Source organism: Aythya fuligula, chromosome 20, assembly GCF_009819795.1.
Source record: "Aythya fuligula isolate bAytFul2 chromosome 20, bAytFul2.pri, whole genome shotgun sequence".
NCBI lineage: Eukaryota > Metazoa > Chordata > Aves > Anseriformes > Anatidae > Aythya > Aythya fuligula.
In genome coordinates, this window is record NC_045578.1 from 8,227,715 (window position 1) to 8,253,182 (window position 25,468).

The 25,468-nt window shown below is 43.6% G+C and overlaps 1 protein-coding gene across 1 annotated transcript in view; it reads left to right on the top strand.

Moving 5' to 3' along the window:
- The window catches only part of VPS53 (VPS53 subunit of GARP complex), a 61,179-nt gene that overhangs the window by 15,174 nt on the left and 20,537 nt on the right, over positions 1–25,468 (top strand). Inside the window, exons 5-16 of the mRNA XM_032200848.1 lie at positions 2,032–2,118; positions 2,356–2,471; positions 3,503–3,622; positions 8,934–9,012; positions 10,373–10,516; positions 11,054–11,196; positions 11,875–12,016; positions 13,874–13,975; positions 17,138–17,232; positions 21,786–22,028; positions 23,509–23,656; positions 24,573–24,655. Coding sequence (XP_032056739.1) covers positions 2,032–2,118; positions 2,356–2,471; positions 3,503–3,622; positions 8,934–9,012; positions 10,373–10,516; positions 11,054–11,196; positions 11,875–12,016; positions 13,874–13,975; positions 17,138–17,232; positions 21,786–22,028; positions 23,509–23,656; positions 24,573–24,655 — 1,502 coding nt within the window. The remainder of the gene's footprint in view (positions 1–2,031; positions 2,119–2,355; positions 2,472–3,502; positions 3,623–8,933; positions 9,013–10,372; positions 10,517–11,053; positions 11,197–11,874; positions 12,017–13,873; positions 13,976–17,137; positions 17,233–21,785; positions 22,029–23,508; positions 23,657–24,572; positions 24,656–25,468) is intronic.

Here is a 25,468-nt window from a genome sequence, read left to right on the forward strand (position 1 = left end):
ATGCTTAAGGTAGCAGCTCGAGCACTGCTTTTCTTGGAGAGCAAGCTGTGGACGGATTGCAGAGGATGGCTGAAGGTCTTGGAGTTCAGCTGGCAGCCATGCATCAGCAAGGAGAGCTGTGGTGTTGTCTGAGCCCGTATCTGGAAAAAAAGAACCCTGTGGGAGGGGAATGGTATCCGAGATGTGTTTAAGAAGTATATGGGTAGCTGGGAACCTGGAGTGGTCCTGCAGGGTGCCAGCATCGCTCTGTCATGCTGCATTGCATGCAGGGCCTCCCCGGGCTCCTTGCCTTGGCTCCCCCTGTTTGGATTGCTTGAGACCCTGACTTGGACCTATTGCTACACCTTGGCTCGAGGTGATCTAAAGATCGAATGGTTTTTGTGAGGTTGCCTTGGCTTTGGCTATGAAGGAGGATAATTGGATAATGTCTCTTCTCAGGGAATCTTTTTTTGGGCTGGTTAAATCCTCACCTCTCCTGCTGGAAAATTCAGCAGCTCTGCTGAATTCCCTGGGATAAGAGAAATCAGCATTTATTGTCGGTGTGGAATCAAAGGGAAACCGAGCAATTGGCACCTGTGAAGAATCGCAGACTGACTTACTTTCCAAACCTATCCACATCGCAGGATACGCCGGGTGGTTGCTGCATGCTCCATGACCCATGTGGGCGATGTGCTGCAGCCGTGCCCTGGGACTTGTGTAGAGCCTGGAGTTAGAGGCAAGGGGCGTTCTTCAGGTCTTTGGTTTGGGTTTAATCCATGTGCCTTTAAACAGGACAGAAAACTTGATTCTGAAAGGTGTCTAGGCTGGAGCCAAATGAGAAGGTAGGTGGTGGTGGTCACCTCTAATAGAGGTGTCCCTGTAGCACGTTCGTGTGTTCACTTCCCAAACATGCCGTGTGACACTAATGGGTGAAGTGTTAACTTTCACGTGATTCCAAAGATATTTCAGAAGAGACTTTTCCCCTCTGGAAAACGAATTATAGAATGTTTCCAACTTTTATACTTTTTATTATAACGCAGCTACGTTCCAGCAAAACCTCCTGGCAGATAGCTTGCTCCTACATTTCAGAATGAAGATGTGTTAAATTTATTTGCTGAAGGAGCTTGTAGCTAGCCCCGTAACCCTGGTCATGGGGCTGGATATAAAAAGAGGGCTAGAAGCCTACTTAACAGCGGGGAAACAAAGCGGGGCTGGAGCTGGAAATGTTATCAGGCCGGGAAGGCGAAACGTGTTGAGATACTTCAGAAGTCAGAGTTTGGGCATGTGATTTTGGACATGTGGCTTCGCTCACTGCATCCACGTGTGGCTCACGCTGCTCGTGTGAGGTCAGATGCGCCATGGCTGTTTAAAGACGACCAGATCCCCAAAGCATCCTGCAGTAAAAACAGCACAAAAATGCGGGCCAAGTCTATTTCCCCCGCTGGACCCCTGTAGGTCCTGCTGAACCTCTGTGCGTAGGACGGGTGCCTCCGCTCCTCGTGCCTGTGGGAGGCAGGCTGAACTGCCCGCCCCACAGCAATCTGCCAAACGAGCAGGGCATTTTCCAACAGGATAATATCCTGCTAATTCAGCGAGGTTTTTAGGCGAGCACTCAGTGTTCTGTATGTGATGCGTATTTTTGATTTAGGATTGATGGAACATCAGGGTTTTGTGTGGAGGTTTCGTTTCCGTACTCTAAATGCATATTAATCAGGAGTAGCTACATATTTTTCTACGCTTAGTGAACAGAAATTTATTGCAGGAACCTTAAACCTAATGGTGCTCCAGGTCATGTCACAGAGGTGCTTTCATAGAACGTCTTGATCAGATTTTGCCAGCACATTGTTGTAACATGAATGCTGAAGCACTGGTCCACCTCGGCTAAAATCCCACTATGTGCATCGTTGTACACTGGCTTTTGTTGTGCTGCTGCTATTTTCTTTCTAACAAAACTGCTCCCCTCCACTGACCAAGACCAAGCAACTGAATGTTTCTTAGAGGTGAAAATTGCTTGCAGGTTTTCTTTCCGCTCTGACCTTGATTCTTTTTCAGGCACTGGAAGAAGCTCAGAAAGCCATCCAGCAACTCTTTGGTAAAATCAAGGATATTAAAGACAAGGCTGAAAAATCAGAACAAATGGTGAGTGGCAGCTTCGTCTTAGCCTTTGAAGGGGAGGGAGGCACTGATTTTTTATTTTTATGTCTTTGCTGCTGCTGCTTGGCTGGTAATTTGCTGTTAAGCATGTGTTGCACCTGTATCCTTGGCCTTGCATTAATGTGGCTGCGGAGCTAAAATGGGGAGAGCCCTTCTCATCTCCTTAAAACTTTGTTGCTGCTGCTTGATATTTAACCAGACTCCTATTTTTTTGTTCACTAGGTTAAAGATATCACGCGGGATATCAAGCAGCTAGATCATGCCAAGCGTCATCTGACCACCTCCATCACCACCCTCAATCACCTGCACATGCTGGCAGGAGGAGTGGACTCACTGGAGTAAGCACATGAATTTTAGTGGCACTTTGACACCACTGCTGAGTTCTTAATTTCGGTGCAGTGCTCCGAGTAGGTCTGTAACAGCTGCTTATTTTTCTGGAGGGAAGTTTACTTAATAGGTTGGGAATGAGAGTCTGGCTTCATGAAAGTGTAAGGCAGTCTGTCCAGTTAGGTATCGTCATCAGGGATGTGCTCTTGAGGGGTTTTGGGGGGATTCTTAGCAGTCTCTTCCTAAGCTGGAATGGGATCTCTCTCTCTGGAAGGTCCTCTAATTCCGAGAACAAGTTCAAAGCAGCCTTACAGCTTGTACTGTGTATGAAGTGGGGTTAGATGGTTCTAATAATTCTTTGTGGTTTTCTTTTTTTAATGTGCTTGAGAAACACACGGGCTAAGGGAGTTCAGTTTTTACATGTTGCATCTGTGAAGCTGTGAGACCCAAGCACAGCCTGTTCTTGGACTGCAGCAAATTCTGCACGAACGCTGGATTGCGAAGTGTTCAGAATTAAATTTTACTTAGGCTGCTGTCTCCATTGGAACGATCCTAGAGGATGAAATAAAAATAAAGTTGTTTTTTTTTTTCTGCAAGTTCCCTGTGAAAGTTATTAACAAAAAAGCCAAGGCTAAGGGCTTTTCGGCATAATGATTCTCCTCCCTGTGAAGCTTTAACTCACGCTTTGTGTGTGATGACGAATGGCTTAACTCTGGTCATTATAGTAAAATAACATTGACTGCCTCCGGACCCATACGGGGAAGCGGATGCATTCAGTAGTTTACATGTTCTTTGCCAAGTGTTGCTTTTGACATTTATGTTTTCTGGAGCTTTGTTAGATGTGTGCTGCATTGGTTTATTTTAGCATCAGTTAAGTGAAATTTTAATGCAGCATTGGAATGTTAATGAAGAGTTGTGTATTTTAGAAAAATAAATGTCAGTGGAGACTGGCATGACCCGGTGTGGATGAGGTAACCTCTGGAATTGCCACCCAAGATTTTCCTCAGACTTGCTTTGTTAAAAGCTTTAATTTCCTTTACAGGGCTATGACCAGGAGGAGACAGTATGGGGAAGTTGCCAACCTCCTCCAAGGCGTTGTGAATGTGTTAGAGCACTTCAACAAATACATGGGGATTCCTCAGATTCGGCAGCTGTCTGAAAGGTAAAGTCATCAAGGAAAGTTAGAAAATGCATGAGAGAATCGGTTCCTCAGGAATGTGAAGGCTGGACATGGCCCTTTGAAATTCTTTCCAGCCAAAACAAAAAGGTTAAAATTGGACACAGTTGGCTCAAATCTGGAGCTGCCTGTTCTGTTAAATAACACTAATTAATATGGATGCAATTCGTGAATGGTTTGGGCTTCTGATTGACTGGCTTTTAACTTAGTTACCTGGAGTAATGAATGGAAGAGCAAATTGTTCAATGTGTTCTTCACATACAGGTGTTTGTTGTAAATTCTGAAGTGGTGCTTTCTCAAACCTTGAGTTTCTGCTGCCAAAACCTGCCACTGTTGCCCAGGTCTACTGAGATCTGGGGCATGTAGTGAGTCCTCCCAAAATCACACACACCGCGCCTGAGTGCTGTAATCATTTGTGCTGAGTTTGTACACTCCTGGTTTTCTAACGCGGAATTATGCATTTAAATTTGGTGAGTTTTAGTGCAATTCCAGCAGCAAGTGCCCACCATTCTCCGCAGTGGCATGCGAAGGCTCCGTGATGACTAAGCCACCAGCTTTCCTACTGTCTTCACTTGTGACTTCACAGCTGGGTGTCAAGAGAACAAGGTCCTCCCTGTTCTAGGCTACTTTGTTCCTGGCCCAAACCTGCTTTACAGCAGGCTTATTTTTCCCTTGCACCACACAGATGATGTTTACTTAGCAGCTTGTAGTAGTGCTGAGCACAGCTCAGAGGTGCAAACAGCCTATTAACATTTGTGATGAACCTTCTTAATGATACAACTGTATCTGATAGCATTTCTTTTCAGTTTGAAAATTACACATCTGTCACCACCATCCTCTTGATGCCTGAGATTACTTTGCTCATTATGGAGTTAGTTCATGGAGTCTTCTAATTAATTAGGGTTTTGGTGACTAATTAATTTTGTGGTGACTCCCTTTGCTAAGATGGCAGCTGGCTGCCTGTGCTGTTTAGTGATGGAAAAAGTGTTTGAGTGATATGTTTGTAATAATTCCCTGTAAATCTGTTGGACCTTCTTTATGGTATGGATACATCTTCCAGAAAACCCAGATGGAATCAATGAAGCTGAACAAAACAAAGATCCACCCTAAATCTTGAGAGAGAAAAGATGGAGCCTTGTTTTAACAAAGCATTTGACCGTAAGCATTTGCTGAAATGAACACGAACATCAAAGAGAGAGAAACATATGTCAATGCTCTTCTGAATTTAGGTTGTTGTCTATTCCAGCCTCATGCTCAGAAAGATAACTTGCTTCGTTTTCTTCCAGATTGGTAATGACAGAAACCTGCTGTCACTGGCCATTTTAAAGCCATGTAGAACTTAAGCCTTGGTGCAGAACTCTGGCTGGCTTTTGCTTTTTAGGGGATGATTATTTATTACTTTTGTAGTTGTTGGTAATTAAAGAGAACAATTCATCATGATGCTAAAAGGCACAGTGGTATCAAGTCACACCAGAGAGAGTAGCAGGGACATGGAGGAGAATTTCCTTTGTTTTCTTCTCCTTTCAAGATAAGGATCTGAAAAGCTCAAGAAAGGCTGTGCCTCCTATTTTTAGCAGTGTCTCTGCAGGGCTTTCCTCCCAGTGTTTACGCCGCAAGAGTCGCACCATCTGGTAGCAGTAGAAGTGGCTGCTTGTGGGGTGAGAGGAGAGCTGCACCCAGGGTGTTGCTGGGGTCTCTTTACTGCTTTGACATCCAGGCAGCAAATTACTACAGGGAGGTCTCCAGCATGGTAATATCTGCTCTGCAGTTGGACTGCCCATGTACCTACTGGGGCCCAGTTTGGAGTTGACTTCTCTCTCCTTGCTTGGAAATTCTTCCATGACTCGTGAAACATCAAAGGAAGTTTGCCTGGCTTTCCTCAGTGCTGTTTTTAGGCTGAAATTACTGGGGTTTGGTATCTCATGGATTTGGTTTAATAGCACAACTGAAGCCTCTTGGATGTTTGTGAAAGCAAGAAATTCTTCAGTGGATTTTGGCGCAGACTGTGACAGTAACCCAAGTATTACATACAGTAAATCTATTATATGCACTGCTAGACGAGTGGATTCTTTTGCTTTATTTAATAAAGAGCCTCTCTTCTTTGGCATGAATGGAGCGAAGCCAAATATGAATGGGAGACCATGTTAGATGCTTCATGTTGTTAGGTGTGATCTTTGTCATGTGGGGTTCAATCTAAATTCCTGCTTAGGTTTTACAGGCTGCTTTCTACCTGTTCCATCCCCTTGAAAATAAGCAAACAAAATCCCACAGTAAGTATTTATTGGAAACCTGACTTAACTCTCAGTTGGGTTTTTGGAGAGATCCTGTTGAGTAAAATGACATAAACGACGTAAAAATGACATGATTTGCATCTAGATGTGAACATTCTCCTATTTGTGTTCCTGAAACTACTTCTGCTGCGGTGCACTGGAGGTTATTTGTTGTAGTAAATAGCAATATTTTCTCTCAATATTCTTTTGTTCTCTATCTGTAGGGGGAGCTTACAATTAGTGGTCACAAACCCACCCATGAAAAAAGCCTTGCAGATAGTGGAAAAAAGCTTGGAAAGTATTTGGGGGGAAAAAACAGATTATAAGTTTGCCCCAGCAGAACAGGCTAGCTCAGCCTCTTTGTATCTCAGCGAGCTGCCAGGCGTAGTTTAAGATTTCTGGTAGCTTTGGCTAAAGGGATTGTGGTTTCTAGTAATTTTTGTCATTTGAAGCATAAGTGTGAGGATTTTTTTTGTTTTTATGGTGGGGAAACAGTACAAGAAGCCACTAGTAATAAAACAAAAGTCAGAAAAACAAAAATCTCTGCTCGTATAACCAAACGTTTTGGCACACGTGAGCAACCCCAGGAAAAAAGCAATTCCCCACTGCGGCGAGCCAGGATGGCTGCTGGGCACCCCAGCAGGCTGCCGGGAGGGATCCAGTTGGGGAAAGAGATCTGTACAAAACCAGCCTGGGAAGACATCCTAAATCTGTTACCAGCTGCGAGTGCCTGAGCTTGCTGAGCCTCAGTGGGTAATTCACTTTTTGTAAGTATTTGAACACATGCTCTGTTAAACACACGCACAGACGGTCCTTCAGCGATGAACACGAGTGAAGCTCGCCCTGGGGTTGAGGCTTTCACCCCAGCAGTTTCCATTCCCACTGCAGGAAGGTTGTCCCCAGCTACAGAAAGGCTTGGAGCCTTGGGGAGCAGGAAGCTCCAGCGGCTGAAGCAAGTGGTGTCCTGTGTTCTCCACCTAAAGCAATCTTCCTGGAAAAACACAGCGTAAATGTTTTTGTTTCTCTGCGTGTGCTGGTGGGAAAAAAAGTTATTGTGTGGGATTGTGTGCTTACATAAAGAGTGATAATTACTGGGAGGATGCTGAGGCACCCTGTTGTTGCTCACACATGCCTAAACCTTTGGCCGGTTTGATTTCTCTGCCCCATCCTTATCTCTCAAAACATTAAAAAAAAATAATAATAAAACTCATTTTTCTTGTTTGCTTTCAAGAGATTTTTAAGCAGCTGAGGTTTAAAAAAATACTACTTTAACAGCCCAGCTCAGCAAGGCATTCATGCAAGTTTCTTAGTTTAAGGATATGAGAATCCCCATTAAGGATACCCTTAAGTACTTTCCTGAATCAAAGCCTAAAACAACAAAGCCTGTGGACAGGGCTTTTAACTGCTTGACAGTGCCTCTCTTAAATTTGTTGAGGCTTGAGGAATCTGGCTGCTGTTCTTTCCAGTGCTCCCACTGTACTTGTGCTGCAGCTGCTGTCTAATGGGAAGGTCCCTGCTGTATGCAAGGCAAGAAGTGCCGCAGCTCATGGGTCCAGTTGCTTATGCAAGCTCGTTCATTCATGTGACTCCTAAAACTAAAGGCTTTTTGTTTGTAGATCACTGAAAAGATGAAAATTTTCAACCCATGGTTAGTATGCTTACTGTACGTCTGGAGCTGTGGTTGCTGGGCTGACTTCCTCCTCGCTTAAATACTCTGCTCCGTCTATTTCAGCACATGAGTGAATCCCTTTTGTTTTACAGTTACGAAGGTGTTAACTGTGGATCTATACCTGGAAGGGTGAAAGATTTCTAAACATCCTGCGAAGCTGAAAGCTCGAGTGAGAATCAAGTTTGACATAGCAGGCAGGAAGCTTTTAAAGCAAAATCCCCCCAGATAAATCCTGGATAAGGCAGGTCATACTTGTAGTTAAATCACAGATACAAAGTTATATTTCAGCCATGACTTTTAAAGGACCATAATTTTTGTAGTTTGGCACCGTTAAAGAATCCAGACCATTCCCCAGCATTGTCAGGTCAGCTTGGAGTGGAGCATTTCCGCTGCTAATGGACCTAAACCGGGAAGATTAAAGAAACAGATCATTCCTTGATGAAGTTGAGGAGTCGTAAACAAAAAACTACCCAAATTCTTCCCACAGTCTGAAATGCTTTCTCAAAAGTAAACGTAGCCCTTCTTTCTAACATATCAATCTCAGTGGAAAAATCCACTGCTTTGAGTTATCAATTCAGTCCTTAAAGTGTTTCCAGTATAATAAAAAGTGATGGAAGAATGTGAGGGCTGCAGAGGGATGTAAGTGCCTAACTATTTGTTTTGGCTCTTTCTAGTACGTGTAGGCATTTCCATTTCCCTAGAAGTATCAATTAAGCCATAGTGACTTTTATTTCTGGAAATTGGAAGCCTTATTCTCTCAGCTAAATAAAGAGCAAGATCGTGATCTGTTTGGACTTTTTCACCCGTCTCATACCTTTGCTCTTATGCTGCTTAAGACAGAAGATTTATAGGGTAAAACCACAGCCAACGGCATGCACATGGATGCATTTAAAAATAGGTCAGTGCACCTGGAGCTGTGAAAGGTTCACTCTGAAGATTGAGACATTGTGAAGCTCTTGTCTTAAAAGCGTACTTTTTGAAAACTGATCAACAGAAACAAGTATAAAGACCTGCTATAAATTGATCACCTTGGCATTAAAGGAGCTGTGCTGATTTCTCAGCTGATTAAGTGGCCATTATTGGAATACTAAATTGCAGCAGCGCGAGAGCATCGAGGACTCATTCCAGGAGAGCTCAGGGGCTGATGCTGTGCAGATGGAGCTGTCTTCCAAGTGTCATTCGTGGAGGAAATACTTTCCCAGTTCTGACATACAGGCCTTAATATGGATGTTTTTTCTTTAGCATACTTTTTATTTTGTCCCTTAAGAGAGCCCTATGTAGGTGTTAGCCTTTCAGTCCGCTTTGTAGGAAAATTTGCAGAAAGTGGAACAAAAGTTGTTTCTTCTCTCCTCATCAGGGTGAAGGCAGCGCAAAATGAATTAGGACAGCAGATCCTGGCTGACTTTGAGGAAGCCTTTCCTTCTCAAGGTACAAAGGTAAAGCTCTTACTTCCTCTCTTCTTCCCATTGAAAAGTGTTGCTGAAAACTAGCCAACATCATTGTCATCGGCTTTTATCTCATTTTACATCTAGGCTTGATCTCTCTGTTTCAGGAGCTAATTTAGAAAGCAAATGAGTCTCCCAGGCTGCAGGGTGCTGAACACATTTCTCACTGTTTCTCTCCAGCGAATGTGTGAGAGAAATAACACCCTTCCTCTGTCAACGCTGCATCTTGAGTCTAGCTGAGAAGTGCTGTTACACTGATCATTTGCACAGACAGAAAAAGCACTGATCGGTGAGATCTCCATCACGGTGACTTTCCAAGTCAGCCTGTTGTTAAAACACAGCTATTGCAGTGAGCTCTGCGAGCCAGTCAAGGATTACACCAAGCACTGTGTGGCCCTATAGACCAAAGTGGGGCCCTGTACCCTTGGCATGTAATCCAGGTGTTCCTCACCTGTGTTTGCGGTTATTTGTTGGGCACAAAAAGTCTGTGTTGTATCCAGGGAAAGCCAAGCACAAGCTGTCTGACAAGCATGTTGACACGCTGCTGCCACCAAGTTTGTCTCTTGTTTACTCAGCACAGATACAAATCTGGGCTAGGGCTAAGGCACCAAATGTGCTTCCCCCAAATTATGCATCCAAATGTTTGCAAACAACATGGGGGTAGGTGTGAATTTGAATTTGTTCTAAAGAAAACACTGGTTTTGTCTTCCAAAGAAGAAGAAGCACTGAAGAAGCACCAGCTCTATTGGTTTCTTCATGAAACTAGCAAAGTACAGAAATGAGGAAACTATTTGGAGCAGATGCTTGATGAAGGGCAGATCTATGTGCACATAAATCAGCTTCAAAAGAGCAGTTTTAATGCTACTAAATTTTTTGTATTTTCCACTACCATCATCATATGGATCAATACAAGTCAACAGATGCTCCCTTAAGTGTTGCTTGCTGATCATCACTAGACTGCTTTTTTCCCATTCATTTGGCCCTCAGTTTTGCAGAGTTTTCTTGTTCCACATCAGCCGCTTCTCTTCAGCTGTTCTTCAGAATATCTAGGGCAATGAAAGAATCTTCTCCAGTGCTAGAACCATGGCTCTTTTCTGTAAAGGAGGTTGCTGCACTTCTGTAGTAGGTGGATTCCTGGCTGTTGAACCATGAAAGAACTTTCTGGCCAGTGAAATGGAGGGAGCTCAATTTCATCCAACAGTAGAAAGGTGCCTCAGTAATAATAGAGTAGCGTCAAAAAGAGGAGAATAATGGGAAAGGATAAAATTGAGATAACTTGGATACAGTACAATTCGCAATCACCCATTCAGCTATTTAACCTTAAATCATTTGTTCCTGTTTATTTTGTTAGAGGCCTGGTGGACCCAGCAACGTTCTGCGTGATGCGTGTCTAGTCGCAAATGTCCTGGATCCCAGAATCAAACAGGAAATCATCAAGAAATTTATTAAACAACACCTCTCGGAGTATCTGGTCCTTTTCCAAGAGAACCAAGATGTAAGGGAAGCATTGTGAACTACATTTGAATTTTGTAAATGGTCCTGCAGAGCAAAATGCAAAGTTCACGTTTCCACAGCTTCCTGTGGTAAAGTGACTTTGACCCGAGGGCTTGGAAGCAGTGACTTGTTGGTGTGATATGGACTGGTTGATGAGTTGGGAGGCAATCTTGTCTTATGCCAGGATGATTTCCTCCTCTCCTAGAGCTTAAGTTCATAGATCAGCCTTGTAACAAATAAATATTTTCTGCCCTGTAAAGCGTTGAAAAACATATTCTGATAGTTGCAGACCCCAAACCCTTAATAAAAAGAAGTTCAACAGAATTTGCTCTATCCTCACAAGATAGGATTTTCACTCTAGCATGTGTTTAGGCACTTTTCAAATGCTAGCAGTCGTTCTTCAGGATTATTAAAAGTGAGCAAGTTAAATGTGATCAGTAGCTCAAGCTCCTCTGTGAAACTACAACGGTACAGTTAAGCAGTCAGGCTGAGTATTAACAGCTGCTGCTGCTGTTAAAGATCCTGTTCTCCATCTCAGGTCGCCTGGCTGGATAAGATTGACAGGCGCTATGCTTGGATAAAACGTCAGCTGGTGGACTATGAGGAGAAATACGGGCGCATGTTTCCCCAGGAGTGGTGCATGACAGAGCGCATCGCTGTGGAGTTTTGTCACGTCACAAGGTGAGCGTGGGGCAGGGGGAGCTTGTGGTGCTTCCCAGAAGCATCACCTACCTTGGAAGAAAAGATTTGGCATGTCTTTTGCCAGGTGGATCACATAGTCATAGGGCTTTAAAGGCAATCTCCACGTGTATGTATACAAATTGCATGTGATTAAAAGCAAGTAGAGAGTGAACAACCCAAGAAGTAACCCTAAAATTGTATGTACTGTTGAGAGAGCAAGACAGTATGGAAGTGGATTTTCAGTGTACATAAGTAAAAATCAGTAATATTAGAAAAAAGTGGGGAAAAAAAGGTGGGAGCAGACTATGATGCGACTGCTCTGAATTATGTTCGTTGAAAGCCGGAGACAGGGGACCAGAGGAAAGTTCCAGCAGGAGTTCTGGGTCCTTACTTGAGTCACTGCACCTCCCAAGATTTGACGCTGCTGAGTTTCCTGCCTGCAGTGTGTTCTGGGTGTTTGGAGGCAGGGTCCTGTTACCCAAAGCTCTTAACAAATGTGCTTATGTTTGAAGTGTATCCTGTAAAGCAGTTTTGTTGTTAAAGAGAGCATCTTAGGAAATAGCTTGTTTTGTGGTGAAAGCATCCTTAGGTAACAGAACGAATTTCATTCTTAGGTTTTGGATCTTTTTCTTTATAGAAAACCACATTTATTTTCCCCATTTTCTCACTCTCTTTCAGGACTGAGCTCTCAAAGATAATGCGCACAAGAGCAAAGGAGATTGAGGTCAAATTGCTTTTGTTTGCAATTCAGAGGACAACCAACTTTGAAGGACTTCTGGCTAAACGTTTCTCAGGTTGCACTCTAGGTGATGGGACAGTGGTAAGCAGGAGCAACCCTTTCTACAGCTTCCTGGGGGGGGAAAAGCCCATCTCACACATAGTTATGGTAATGGGAAGCTGCAAAAGGTCTCACCTTCAGCATCCACTGGCAGGTGGAATGTTATTGTGACTGTATTCAGCGGGTTGTAGTTGAGAAAGTGATTCCTGATCTTGGAGTTATGGTAGAGGGGATGGTATAGGGCTCCCAAGAAGGAAACTACGCTGATTGTGTACTTCTTTGGTTCTCCTGGACGCTGCTGTTTGCAGCTGAAGCCACGTTGGTATGGAGAACCACAGAGTAATTACGGCACGGTGACTGCATTATAATATTTGTTCTCCGCATATTGAGGACACATTATAACTGAAAGTCGTCTCCTCAGTTCATTTCTAGGTACCACACGTTTACCCCATGGTAACAACTTCCAATCTCACATTGGGTTAATTTTTCTTGCAGGGGCGTCGATAGTTTCCACTTTTCTGTGTCTTGTCTGGTAGGCTGTAAAGGCAGAGCCAAGAGAAACACCTCGGAGAATATCTCTGGGGTCATCTCTCTGCTTTTCATGCCTGAAATCTCATCTAAGTGCTCTACCAGCCAAGTGCCCTGGGAGCAGAGCCCACATGTGGCTTAGGAGCCACTGGTTTGAGGTTCGCTGCTCTGGCCAGCTGGTGTCTCAAAGCCTACTTGGATGTGATAATTCAGTTTATGAGGCAAGCCTGCTGGGCCTGTTTGTAATTTGCGGTGGATCAGCAGGTGCTGCTAATTAAAAAGGGAAGTCCTGTAAGGATTTCTTCCTGGCTGAATTTAGATCTCTGAAGAATATTGGCTTTGTCTTTCTGACAAATTTCATACGAAGTTTGCAGCTTTAATTAAATTGACTTCACTGGGTTCTTATCCCTGTGGAAAAAGGTAGGTACAGAATCTGTTACAAATGAAATAGACAGGAGGGGAGAGTGCAGCTTGAAAAAAAGAAAAGTTTCCCCTTCTGTCTATGTGATGTACCTAGAGGCTATGACACTCGAGATGTTGTCATCTGACCTGTTTTAAACACAAAATGAAGCCCATAATTTTAAACGACTATCTAGTGAGTACACAGTGGGGACGAGCAGTGTCATGGGAGCTATAACGTAGGATTTAGTGCAGCAGCAGTGGAGTTTTGGAGCCTCCTGTCAGAGGTTGTGTCACCAGTCCTGCAGTTACGTGTTGTGTTTTCAAAGGATTTAGGAGCCAGTCACAGCAGTGCCTCCTGAGCAAGAGCTCAGCATCCTGACACGTGTGTGCCTCTCTTTGCATAGGAGAAAGGCATCAGCTAGAATTGTAAATTCAGATGCTTTTACCTGCAAGTTAAATAAAACCTGAGCAGAAATCCCTTTCTGGGAGAGAGAGGGAGATGGTCAGAGCGCAGGAGCCATCTCATCTAAGCTTCCTGATGACACAAGGCTCTCTAAGAAAATACAAAGAAATATGCCACTGGAGGAACTGCTCTGAGCTCTGCTTGAGCCTTCTGTACCCTTCTGGGCTCTGCACCTGGGAGCTGCTGAAGCAGCAGGGAGCCTTGATGGGTCTTCCTGGTGGAGACCACATGTTTTACAGCATGGGGTTAGAGAGAATGGAAATTCCACATTTCAAATGCCCTTTCCAGGGATAACTGAGGCAGAGTTCAGTGAGCGTAGGTGCAAGAGGAGTAGGCTTTACAGGTGAAACACTGAAGTCTGCAGTCACTGCTGTGCTTGGAGAAGACCAACTGCTGTACAGCGCTTTGAAGGGCTTAGTAAAGCAAAACATGAATGCAGCTGTGTGGACTGTGGGTCAAACCAGACTGTTCTCTAAGGAGTTTTCCTTTTTTTAACCTTTACACAGAAAAAGCCAGAAGTGCCTCCTCCCTCTACCAACCCATTTCTCGAGGATGAAGCTGGGACAGAGACAGATGAGATTGTAATTGAAAAAAGCGATGCAGAAAAAGTAAGTTTCTGAAGCTCTCCTGTTCTTAGTGAGTCAGTCTCTGTGTCAAAACCTCTGGTGGCACCTAATCTTTTCCTGTGACATTGGTTTGAAGGGTTTGTTTTCGCAGCAATTAATTTAGCACAGTTTTGTTTCTCTGTGCAGCATACAAGCTCCCAGTGTGACTCTGGTTTGCTGTGGTTCGCTTCACTGAAACCAAAGCAATCTTTATTTCAGTTAATGGTGCAGAGACAATCCAGTCACATGAGAGCAAGCAGGATTCAGTTCTAGCCCATGCAACAACAGCTCAAATGTAACTAGAGGACTTCTGTCAAAGCAAGATGAACTAGCACGGTTGGGTTTTCAGATCCCAGGAGGAGCTCCCACTACAAGGAGCTGCGATTCATATTTTGCCTTTTCAGCCAAGCAGACTAAGTCTGGAGTCATCAGACAGCTCATTGAACTTTCAAGTGTCAGTTCTAGGTTTTCACTCCAAATATATTACTGCTGGGATTTTTATATCTGTAGTGTTTTTCATCCATTACCTCTGTGTTGCTGGCAACACCTAACCACTTGTAAAAGCACTGGGTTTCAGAAGCCCTCTGCAAACAATAAAGGAGTGAATAGTAAGAGCTTTTGTTTTAATTGGCACCGGTATCAAAGTCTGCAAGCCCTCTATTTTTTACTCACCAGACAGATATTTTCTAAGCGTTCAGTTATATGTTGCTTGGGTTAGGTACCCTCCCCATGCTCAGTGAGTTCAGGTGGTAGCCTGATACGTGGCTGGGGCCCTAGGACCTACTCAGATCCATGACCCAAAATAATTTGTGGGCTGGTAGCTTTCCATCAGCACAGCTGGGTGCAGTGCATCCCCTCCAGATGGCAGCCCTCTGCCCTCACCACACACAAGTCCTGAAGCAGAATGATAAAGCAAAGTTTTGTTTTGTGTTTTTTTTTTTTTTTCCATTAAAATGCAGTGTGGAGAGCTGGTACTGGCCAGACTTTATCAGTGATCTAGAAGAATGAGGTTGGGAGCTCAGGGAGACATGTGTGATGTATTATTTTTTTTTGTGAAGAGCTTTGTTTCTGCTCTCTGCAGTGGCTGAAGGAAGGTTGGCTCTGATGTGCAGCATTGAGATGAGGGGACATCCTGGGAGAAAGCAGTAGTGCCAGAATGCAAGCGAAGAGATGAATCACAAAGCCTTTTTAGGTGGTTTAGGGCTGGTTTTAGTGAACGGTGGAACGCTTTGCCCTGGCCAGAAGCACCTGCATGACACCACAGGCCCCAGCAGTTCTGTTTCAAAATGCCAAGAATTGGTTAGTGCCAGTGAGTTCATGCTGAAGGTCTCATTTTCTGCTGTCACTAGATGGAGAAGAGAAAGGAAGGGTTGAAGATGAAGGGCTGAGCGGTAGAGCTCCTTCAAGACACTAGTTCTGAGAATTCAAGACACTTGTGAATCTAAGAGGGAGCCTAAGAGTGAGGGGGGAGGAACCCATATTAAAAAGAACCTCTTTTAGTGATCCTAGCAGTTAGGTTTAATCTGTTTACTTTGGATAGTAATGAAAGGAAACTGGGCCAGCTGCAGACCTCCTCACTGTGACAACAGTAACCTTTTATTATTTCCATCAAACTCAAGGAGGAAATAGCTTAAACATCTGCAGCTTTTGGACAGGATTGCACACTCAGAAATACAGCTTCGCTGCTACTGTTAAAAGATTTAGTATTCTCTCCACCAGACATGCTGGGAGCAGCATGATGCAGAGGCGCACGCACGCAAAAAAACAGTTATGCCTTAGGATTCAGCTCTTCCAGCTTGGTAAATCGTAAACATGATGAATCTGCAACCTTGTGCTGGCGCTGCCATTGTGGAGCCTTGGCGACTGGAAGGCTTCTGTAATTACCACCTATCGTTTTCCTCCCAGCTCTGATGAGTGTGTGCATCCGGCAGGAACGGGCAGGCACTGGCAAAGCGGCTGGGGTAGAGGATGCTGGGCAGTGGCGCTCTCCCAAGGCTGTAAAAAACTTACATTCTCCAGCCCTGCTGTTAGTGAAAAGGTTAATGAAGCCAGTCTCATAGAGGTGGTCTGGTCTCCATAAAACTGTTCACTCACTTTAAGTTTGCAGCCATATGTTCGTATTCATCGCGTCTCTGAGCCTTAATTATTTCCGAGAAATACTTGCCTAGCAATTTCTGCAGATGACTTAGTGCCATCATCTCTGTTATGTAGGAGAGAACGTCCTTTAGGCTCTCTTGTTTTGCTTTTTTATGCTTTAAAAAAAAAAAAAAATCAACTGGAAAAATTTGTATCTTCATTGGCTAGGAGCTGATCCTGGCTTTTTGTGGAGAGAGGCAAGAATTCCATTCCAGAGCTCTCTGCAGGCAGTGAAAAGTTGTCAGCTTGCCAGCCAGCAACAAGGAAAATTATTTCAAAAATAAAATGAAATCTAGCTGTAGGGCAAAGACAAGTTTAAAGAGCCTGTCCAGCTTGATAGTTAAACATGCACATATTTAAGCATATGAATAGTCCCAGTGGCTTCAGTGAGATGTGCTTGGCCACTTTGCAGAGTACAGTACTGAACTGAAGTGAGAGTAAACTGGATGACTCCCAAACGGCGTCTGTGCTTAACACTAACTGTGATTTTTAAAATAGAAGTCTTTGCATCCCCAGAAACATGTTTTACAGTGAAAGCAGTCTTGTAATGTTGCCTGTATAATTCCAGCTCCAGTAATTACACTCTGTTTATCTAAATAAAAGTCATCCAGATGAAGTCCATAGTTTCAAGCTGTTACCCTTAATGTTCTAAAATGTAGGGGTTTTCAATGTTACTTCCAAGTAACTGCTGCATTTCGTTTCAGAGGTGACCAGGGAAGTCCTGTTACTACTGCATTAACATTTTTTTCTGGTGAAATCTGTTAGTATGGAGCATCCTTCCCTTGAAGGATAATAGTATTTTAAAAGTGAAAAGATAATTCTCTGGAATACTGACAGCTCTGTAAAAGCAAGGGAAGATGGGGACACGCTGACCTTGTACATACTGTTGGTTATATGCTTTTGATTATTTGACAACAAATTTTAGTGTTGTAGCATTTCTGAGAGCTTAGATCCTCCGTGCTGTTGCATTACAATTTCTTCAGGTCTTACAGAGTGAGTTGGAAACTAACACTCAATGCTTTCTTACAGCCAAAGAAGCCAAAGGCCCCTGACAATCCTTTCCATGGCATTGTTTCCAAGTGCTTTGAGCCTCACCTTTATGTGTATATCGAGTCCCAGGACAAGTGAGTAACCACCGTGCTCTTTTAGGTTTGCTTTTGGCCGTGTGTTCCTGTTGCATTGTAGGAGGTTCTGTCTGCAGAAAATGAAATTTATTGAAAATTTGATTTCTGATTTCATTACGAGCAGCAGTCGTGGTTGAAGAAAGTTAGAATGAGTAAGGCCTTTGCTTAGGCAAAAACGAGCATTCAGAGGGTTGTGGATGTTGGTTTCATCTGTAATTGCAGAAGCCTGTAGGAATGATGCCTGCTGCCTTTCTGCGGAAGAGGCTTAGTGTTTCTGAAATTGCTTCTGTTGCCTCTGCAATTCTCACTGCAGACATAAGCCCTTCTCTCATCTCATGTCTTCCACAAATAGTAGGTTTGCTTTTTCTGTAAAATACACAAGTGGCTTCATGGCAGAGGAGTTTCAAGATTTGCTTTATAGAAGCAAGTTATTTGAGATCCTCAGATGAAAGCTGCTGTAGATGAGCTGGCAGTAAGATAACATTATCATCGGTCACAGATTGGGACTTTGTCAGGCTTTGTTCGGGGGTTTTAATCCCTAGAACCCTTCTTCATCTTCCTCTTTGAGTTACAGCAAAATAACTCGGTTGAGGCGAGCTTTCAGCTTAGAACTCTGGGAAGTTTTTACAGCTCTCACCCATGTTGTTTGTGCACCTTCATTCACACCAGGTTTTTAAAAAACAACTCTGACAACAGCAGTTGTCAGCTGGGAGAGGAGATGGTTGAAAAAATGTTGGCTGCAGTCTTTTAGTCCAGGTTAGTGGCCAGAAAGGAAAAACAAGCATCTGCCTTGTGTCCCTCAGCCATCTTATGCTGCCCTTCTGTCTTCCATGGACTTGCACATCGGCTTTGATTATAAGTCAAAGTTAGAGTGTCCTGATTTTGTCCAAACTCCCAGATATCCATCCTGAAAAAGGTTTCCCTGAAATCTTTTATGCCTGAAAGTAAGTAAATAAATAAAACCTCGTGCAATGGTTTGTCATGCCAAGGGTAGGTTTCGCTCTGCAGTAAAAGAAAGGGAAGCAGATTCCCTAGCGTCCCCCCACCTCAGTGATCTGAGCACTAACTTGTTTGAATACTTCTTCCCATCTCACTGGGGGCCATTTTAATCCCCGTTTTGGTAATTCTACCCCACTGTGCTCCTACTCCTTTCAGTTGCATTTTTTTCCTTTTCTTTTACAGTTCCGAGATGTTTTATATTAGCTTTATAGCCACCGGCTGCAAGGAGTTCAAAGAAGAACTGCCACAGTATTCCCCACGCTGCCCTGTCTGCCAAAAATTGCTTTTCTTTGATTTTCACTCTTCTTCCCCCTTTGATTGAACTTTTGAGGAATCTGTTACTGATGTCTGAAAACGAGGAGTTGCTTAGATAATTGTGTGCTTGGGCTTTGAACAGAGAGAGAAGCGGGGCAGCTCCATTCACCGTTGTGTTAAGTTTGGGGCAGAAACCAGCCTGGTCCTTTTCTCCTGAAAAATTGTTTCCATACCCGTTTAAAGAAGCACAGTGCCAAAATCTGCAGCAATTTAAGAGGAGATACCTGAAAGAAAGACTTTAAAGATGCTGTTCTCCACTGTTAACTGCAGCGTAAATATCAGGTTTCTTAACAGCGAAGCATATTTAATTTCTCTTTCCCTTTGGGATGTGTGTCTTCAGCTCTTCTTTGTGGTCTGTTAGAGCCACAAAAGTGTACGTGTGTGAGCCTAGCAGTTCTGCAGGAGCAATAATCGGGTCTGCAGTGCTGAGAGTATGCAGAGCTGTGGTTAAGTGTGCTAAAAGGCCTGCATCCTTCAGATTGTTCAGCAAACTGACGCTTTGCAGTGGGTGTTTGCAGCCGCATGAGCAGAGGGACTTCCAAAATATTCAGTCAGTGGAAACTATCCTGCAAACAAGCCAGATAGCTCAGTGCCATTCACACCGCTGAACAGACTGACTTACCAAGCACTGTTTTTCTCTCGTGCTGGTTTCTGAGGAGCTGCCTAATTCCTCTTGTGATTGCCAGAGATGCAGAAAAATCACTGAATAGGCTGAGTGAAAGAAAAGAGGAATAATAGGAATAAAAGGATTTGAGAACCAGAATAGAATTGTGATTTTAATTTCATGTTTCCTTTTGGTTAGATTAGGACAGGTCTTGCTCCCAGTAAATATGCTACTGTTTGGTAGCACAGATGTGATGCTTCTGAGAATTTGCTTTGAGCTTTTTTGCAGAGCCTATGTGCAGAAAATGTTCGTTTTCTGTAGCTCTCCTGCCTTCTTCATGGTTGTTCTCTTTTACAAATTTTTCTGCCGAATTCTTTGTGCTCCCATTGTATAACCAACACGTTCATAAAAGGTCATTAGTCTTCGTCTTGTGTTTGGGCCAACTGAAACTAATGAGAGTTTTGTTGACGTCAACTGAGGTGTGTGTTAATAGTATATTAGTGTCCTTAGTAAACAATATCCTGATGCTTTGCTTGTGTCCATCTCGTGCTAAAACAAGTGCAGTCCTCTTGGCCTGTCTCTGAGAGGCAGTTCGGCCAGGTTAGGATCAGAACGAGCACGAAGTTGCAGCCCCCCTCTCCCAGCTAATTTGGACAGCTGCGTTTCCTCACGCACCCTAGTTGACAAGACCTTGGTGAACCAGGGCAACACAGACAGGTTTCACTTCACCTTGGAGCAGAGGAGAACATGTGGAGGAAGCATAAAGAAACAAAACCCGTCGACATTCCTAACTGTGCCTTGAGAATATGGAAAAAAAAAAGCGGCTGGTGACTGCTAAGAAAGCTCCACTTTGCACAGATGGAGCAAAGCACAGATGCAGAGGTAGAAATGCAGCTGTTTAATTCAGCGGGACTTGTGACAGCAGCAAGCCACGTCTGCTTTGCTGGAGAACCTGAGGAATGCTGCAGCTTGTAGCACGTGGGAGCCCTCGGGCAGCAGCCGTCCGTTTGGCTGCCGTACAGCCCAGGGGTGAGGTGGGCTTTGCTCCGCTGCGGTCGAATCCAATCGATGCTGCAGCTCAGCATTCGATCGCTCATGCCAGCGTAGAGATTTATCACATCGGTTGAGAAGCCTGATGTTTTTACAGTTCTTGTAACCAAGCCGAGGAACTGCGTTTGTAGAATCAGAGCTGCGTAAAGTACTCGAAGCAGAAAGTGACAAGCATCAAGAAAGAGGCTACTTGAGGAGCTGAGTTTAAGCCTAAGAGCTTTGCTTTGCAGTTTGAAGCCCAGGCAGTACAAGCACAGCTCTGTAGATCAGTTGGGCCCAGGCAGATTATCCGTGGTGCAGCAGTCTGTAGGTTTATTGGAGAGGAGCTACATCACCTCTTCCTCTTGTGCACTGTTGTGGGGTTTGCTGGTATGGGATGGGAATTTTTTTTTCACTTTCACAATACGAATAGAAAGAAATGATAGAAAGTGGGGAAAAGTTTTTTTTTGGTGGTGTTTCTTTCCCCTTTCCATGGCAGAAATAAGCAAGAATGTGCTGTAAGGCTGTACCCATCCCAGGAGGCCTTAATGCAGTCCCTTTGCATGGACTCTTGTGCTCTGCTAGGTACTTTGTGAATTTGCCTAATATTGGGAGAATATTTTAAGTTAAATCTCTTTGACAGGCTATTTTTTTTTTAATTTGGATCATGCACAGCATAGCCAGAAGCTTTGGTGACTCAGCAGTAAGTGTTCTGGTTGTGCCATGGGAAAGGGAGAGCTGGAAGAAGCAGAACCAAGACTGTAGAGGAAACAGGAGTATAAAATATGTGAGCTTCACAGCTCATGTTGGTCAGTGGAGTGGTATTTTGTCATCTGAAATGTCTATGTATTCCAGAGACAGAGATGTGCAGCCCCTGGAGGAATAGGACCAGCGGAACTCCCCAAGATCAGAGGGTTTCTTTTGGTTCTGTGTATGCTCTGGCCCTCTGCCATGCTAAAAAAGCCTTTTTGTCAAGATGAAACAGCGGAGCGAAGTTTATTGTTGTATAAAGACCAAAATATTTGAGTAAGGACCAGGTTATAATGAATCACTGGAGACAATAGTGGGGCTTTTTGGGCTTTAAAAAAGAGTTTAAGTAGGAAGTGCACTTTGTGCTCGTGCTAAATAAAACTGCTATAAAGGATGTGTCATGTTGTGCCAAACCAGGTGGTTTCCAAATGGGACCCAGCAGTGGCAGTGGCACACCATTCTGAGCACATCCCCTTGAAAGCCACAATCCCCAAGGCTGCTGATATGGGCAGTCCGACTGTTCCTTCTGCCGGTGCCAGGAATGAAACTCGAGTGTGCATCAAATGTGCTGAACCCAGCCCTGGCACACTTGTGAGCTTTTCTATGTGACTGGAGAACAGATTGAAGCTGCCACTAAAGCTCTGAGTACAAAGGATCGTTACTCATCCACCCAGTCTTCATTACTGCACGAGGTTTGTGCTGGGAGGGTGGGGATGAGAAGGGGCTGGAACATCAAACCGCTAAAACATGTTTGTTGGTGTCACAAGACGGCATCTGGTTTTAGGCATAACTCTCTCTTCCATCCATTTCCTCCCCCAACATACTAAAATATCTTCCTGTTGTTTCCCTGCTGTAGAAATCTCAGCGAGCTGATCGACAGGTTTGTGGCTGACTTCAAGGCTCAAGGTCCTCCCAAGCCCAACGTGGATGAAGGAGGAGCCGTCCTGCCCAGCTGTGCCGACCTCTTTGTTTACTACAAGAAGTGCATGGTGCAGTGCTCCCAGCTCAGCACAGGCGAGCCCATGATAGCCCTGACCACCATATTCCAGAAGTACCTTCGGGAATACGCCTGGAAAATTCTGTCTGGAAACCTGCCCAAGTGAGTTTAGCTTCCCAAATGCTTCAGCACAGTCTGGTGAGACATTCCAGCAAGGAGCAGATGCTTCGTGAAGATAATTAATAAATACATACTTGTTAACACTTATTTTTCTCTGTGAAAGAAAGCACAGAGCAGCAGTGTGACTACATTTACTTCACAATTTTCTCAAATGTTCAGTTTGTTGTTATGAGAAACAGCAAGAGACCAAATGGTCTGTCATGGCTTTTTTTATTTTTATTTTTTTAAGGGTCCCTGGAAGCTAAATTCATATTTGGCTTTGATTAACAGTCAGAGTTACTGTTTCTTGAAGTTCCTTTTGAAATGCCAGCCCAAGTCTTGTCAGAAAGATCTGTCTTTCAATATTGCCCATACCCTGCTGCTTGGGAAAAAGCTCACACTTTGATTCTTAGCTCCCTAGCGATATAAGCTCAACGTTATGCATAGATATAACTTATAATGAATGTGGTTTATTTGTGTGATGCTGGAGTGCCTACCTGTAACTTTCTGCTCTGTAAAATTTTATATATGCATGAATAAAACTTGTAGGTGGAAACGCAGTGAAAATATAAGTCATTAGAGGTTTACACCGATGTGAGTGCACAAGCTAAAGTTTTTGAGATATAGCCAACTTAACTACAGACAATTTTGTTATGCTATTTGCCATCTTCAGTTTGTTTTCCTTGTAAACCTAGGAGCAGCAGAATGAGTTTCTGAAGCCAGTAAAATCTTTCACAGATGGAAGGGGAGAGGGTTGCATCCAGAGAAGTGGAAAGATAAAATTTTATGTGCATTCTCCATCAGACCTCAGTTGCATTCTTTGTACACATTTTTTTTTGTGTGCTCCATTTTTGCTGTCCAAGATAAATATCACTGTCCTATTTTTTTAATGGATTTGGATTATGAAGAGTTGAGAGGTAGGGAATTTCCTGACTCTAAACTGTTCTAATTCTTTCTCTGTTGATACACAGCAGTTAATCACTGGAGCACAGTGGAAAGAAGCCGCATCCTCTATGATTTTCTCTGTTGATATCATCAGTTTTTAAAATGGGTTACCAAAGTTTCAAATGCATCTTGACATCTGTTTGGTATTGAGGAGATAAATATGACAAGTTGCTTGATAGTTACTGAGATTTTCATGTAATCTTTAATTAGATTTTGAGTAACTGACAGTGAAGGTGAAGTTAGCTGGAGAAAGGTGTACTCAGCTGGCATTTTAACCTGACATGTTGTGAACGAGTGAATCGTCCTTTTGCATGAAGACTTAATATCAAGTTCCATTTGTCTTCCTAAAAGACATTTCCTAACCAAAATAGTAATTACATGTTTGATGCAAATTTGGTTACACATCACTGCCCTTCATTGCACAAGGCATTGGACTTGGTGGTCTTAAGAACCTCTTGTGGCTTTGAAATCTAGGAGTATTTTGGCAGTTTGTGTGTCTGTGTACTCCTGAAAGCCTTACAGGTTTTCTTTCTTCCAGGACAACTAGCAGCAGTAGCGGGCTCACCATCACTAGTTTGCTGAAAGAAAAGGAAGGCTCTGAAGTGGCGAAGTTTACTTTAGAAGAACTCTGCCTCATTTGCAGCATCCTTAGTACAGCAGAGTACTGTCTGGCGACCACCCAGCAGGTGAGCTTTCCTCTACAGCACCTCTCAGATGACACCCAACAGCAGTCCCTCTGCTGTCATGAGATGCTGTGCTGTTCTCTCTAGGCTAGGCTAGGGTGCTATGGAGACTGCAGGAATCAAAGTACTAAAATATGCATAGTAGTGTCTGCTCCCATAGATTCAAAAATGTAGAGCTCAGTAATCAATATTTCATAGAGAAAAATATTGATTTTGCTGTTTCTACCTGAGAGAAGTCGTATGTTTTTAATCTTACTCTGTAGCCACAGTTCTGGATGCTCTCCTTCGATGCTTGCTACATAGTTTGTTTTGATGGGATTGGGAGGAAAAAAGGATTTGCTCATGGTTCATAATGTCTGTTTTATATGAACAAGAAAAACAGTAATTCAGAGTAGGTTTGGGAAAATGCTCGCCTGAAATATTGGGGCAAGGTGGAATGAGGAGAGAAAGTATTTATGCTGATATGCTTTGCAGCCACAGTGCTCCTCACATTCAGTTGCTTTCAAAATGCCACAGATAGTAGATGAGCTGTGATGTTTGGCTGTATCGAGGCCTCTCACCACGAGAACTGGCAATCCTGCTTCTCTGCAGGTTGGGCACGGACAGGGTGTTGGACTACAGCTTTATTAGCGGGACAGGTGCCACGGTGTTAAGCTGGTACATTAGCATGTCACGCTACAGTTCTGTTTATGATGTTGGAGGTTTACTTCTTTGACTGCCACCGTAGGCCATCCTGGCAGATCAGTGTCTAGGGGGTCCAGCAAGGAGAGATTTCCGTTGTTCACTGACTGAGTTGTGGATGCAGTCTGAGCACAGCTTAGTTTTTAGGAAGCTGAGTTTTCCAGGACGTAAGTTTTCAAAAATGGTTGTGTCAAGTAAGAAATCTGACCTTTCTGTTGGCTTTTTTGTTTCCTAACAGTTGGAAGAGAAACTCAAAGAAAAAGTGGATGCGAGTCTAGTGGAGAGGATCAACCTGACGGGAGAGACAGACACTTTCAGCATGTATGTTCAGCAGATGCATCCTCCCACAATATATCAAACATCCTAGTTTGTCAGCCAGATGGTGCTGGAGTAATACAGCCACAAAATCCCAGCCAGCAGTAGGACCCACACAGATATGCAGCCTAGGTAAAGGCGTTTCCCTGGTGCAGGAATGGTTCTTCCTTGGCTGGTCCAGGAGCAGCAGTAGTACAGACTTCAGATGTAGTTGTTCCCCACCGTTCTAGCCAAAGGAACAAGAGCACTGGAAAGAGGAAAGGAAATAGTGAGTTTCCATTTGAAACATCATTTGCATCTTGGCAGCTCTGCGAGGTGGCTGTTACATTTCAAGAAAGGAAGCTATTTCAGTACATTCCTTCCTGCTCTAACTTCCCACTGTTAATCAGCGGCCTTGTCAGTATGATCAAACCCCATTTCAGATGTCATAAAAGACTGATCCAATCTTATATTTGGGAATTATAATTGAGAGAAGATTATCATTCATTAAAATAACTTTTTATGTAGTGATGCTAAAAATATTCCCCTCTAACATCATCTCCTCTCCACCACTAGCAAACGTGTAGAATATTTTTGAGAGAAAGAAATTGGGGCAAAAAATAATTGTTTTGCCTCATGCCAGACAAAAAGCCGTGGCAAAGATGGGAAAATAATCTGTATCACCAACTCCTGTTCTCCCTAAAGCTAAGATTCAGCCCAGATAGCAGCAAGGTATTCTTTTTTCAGACTTCCTTCCTGTGATACCTCCTGTCTTGCTCCAGTGGGCAGGATCCCACTGAATCTCCATCCATCCATATTTTTCACATGGGCTTGGGCTCC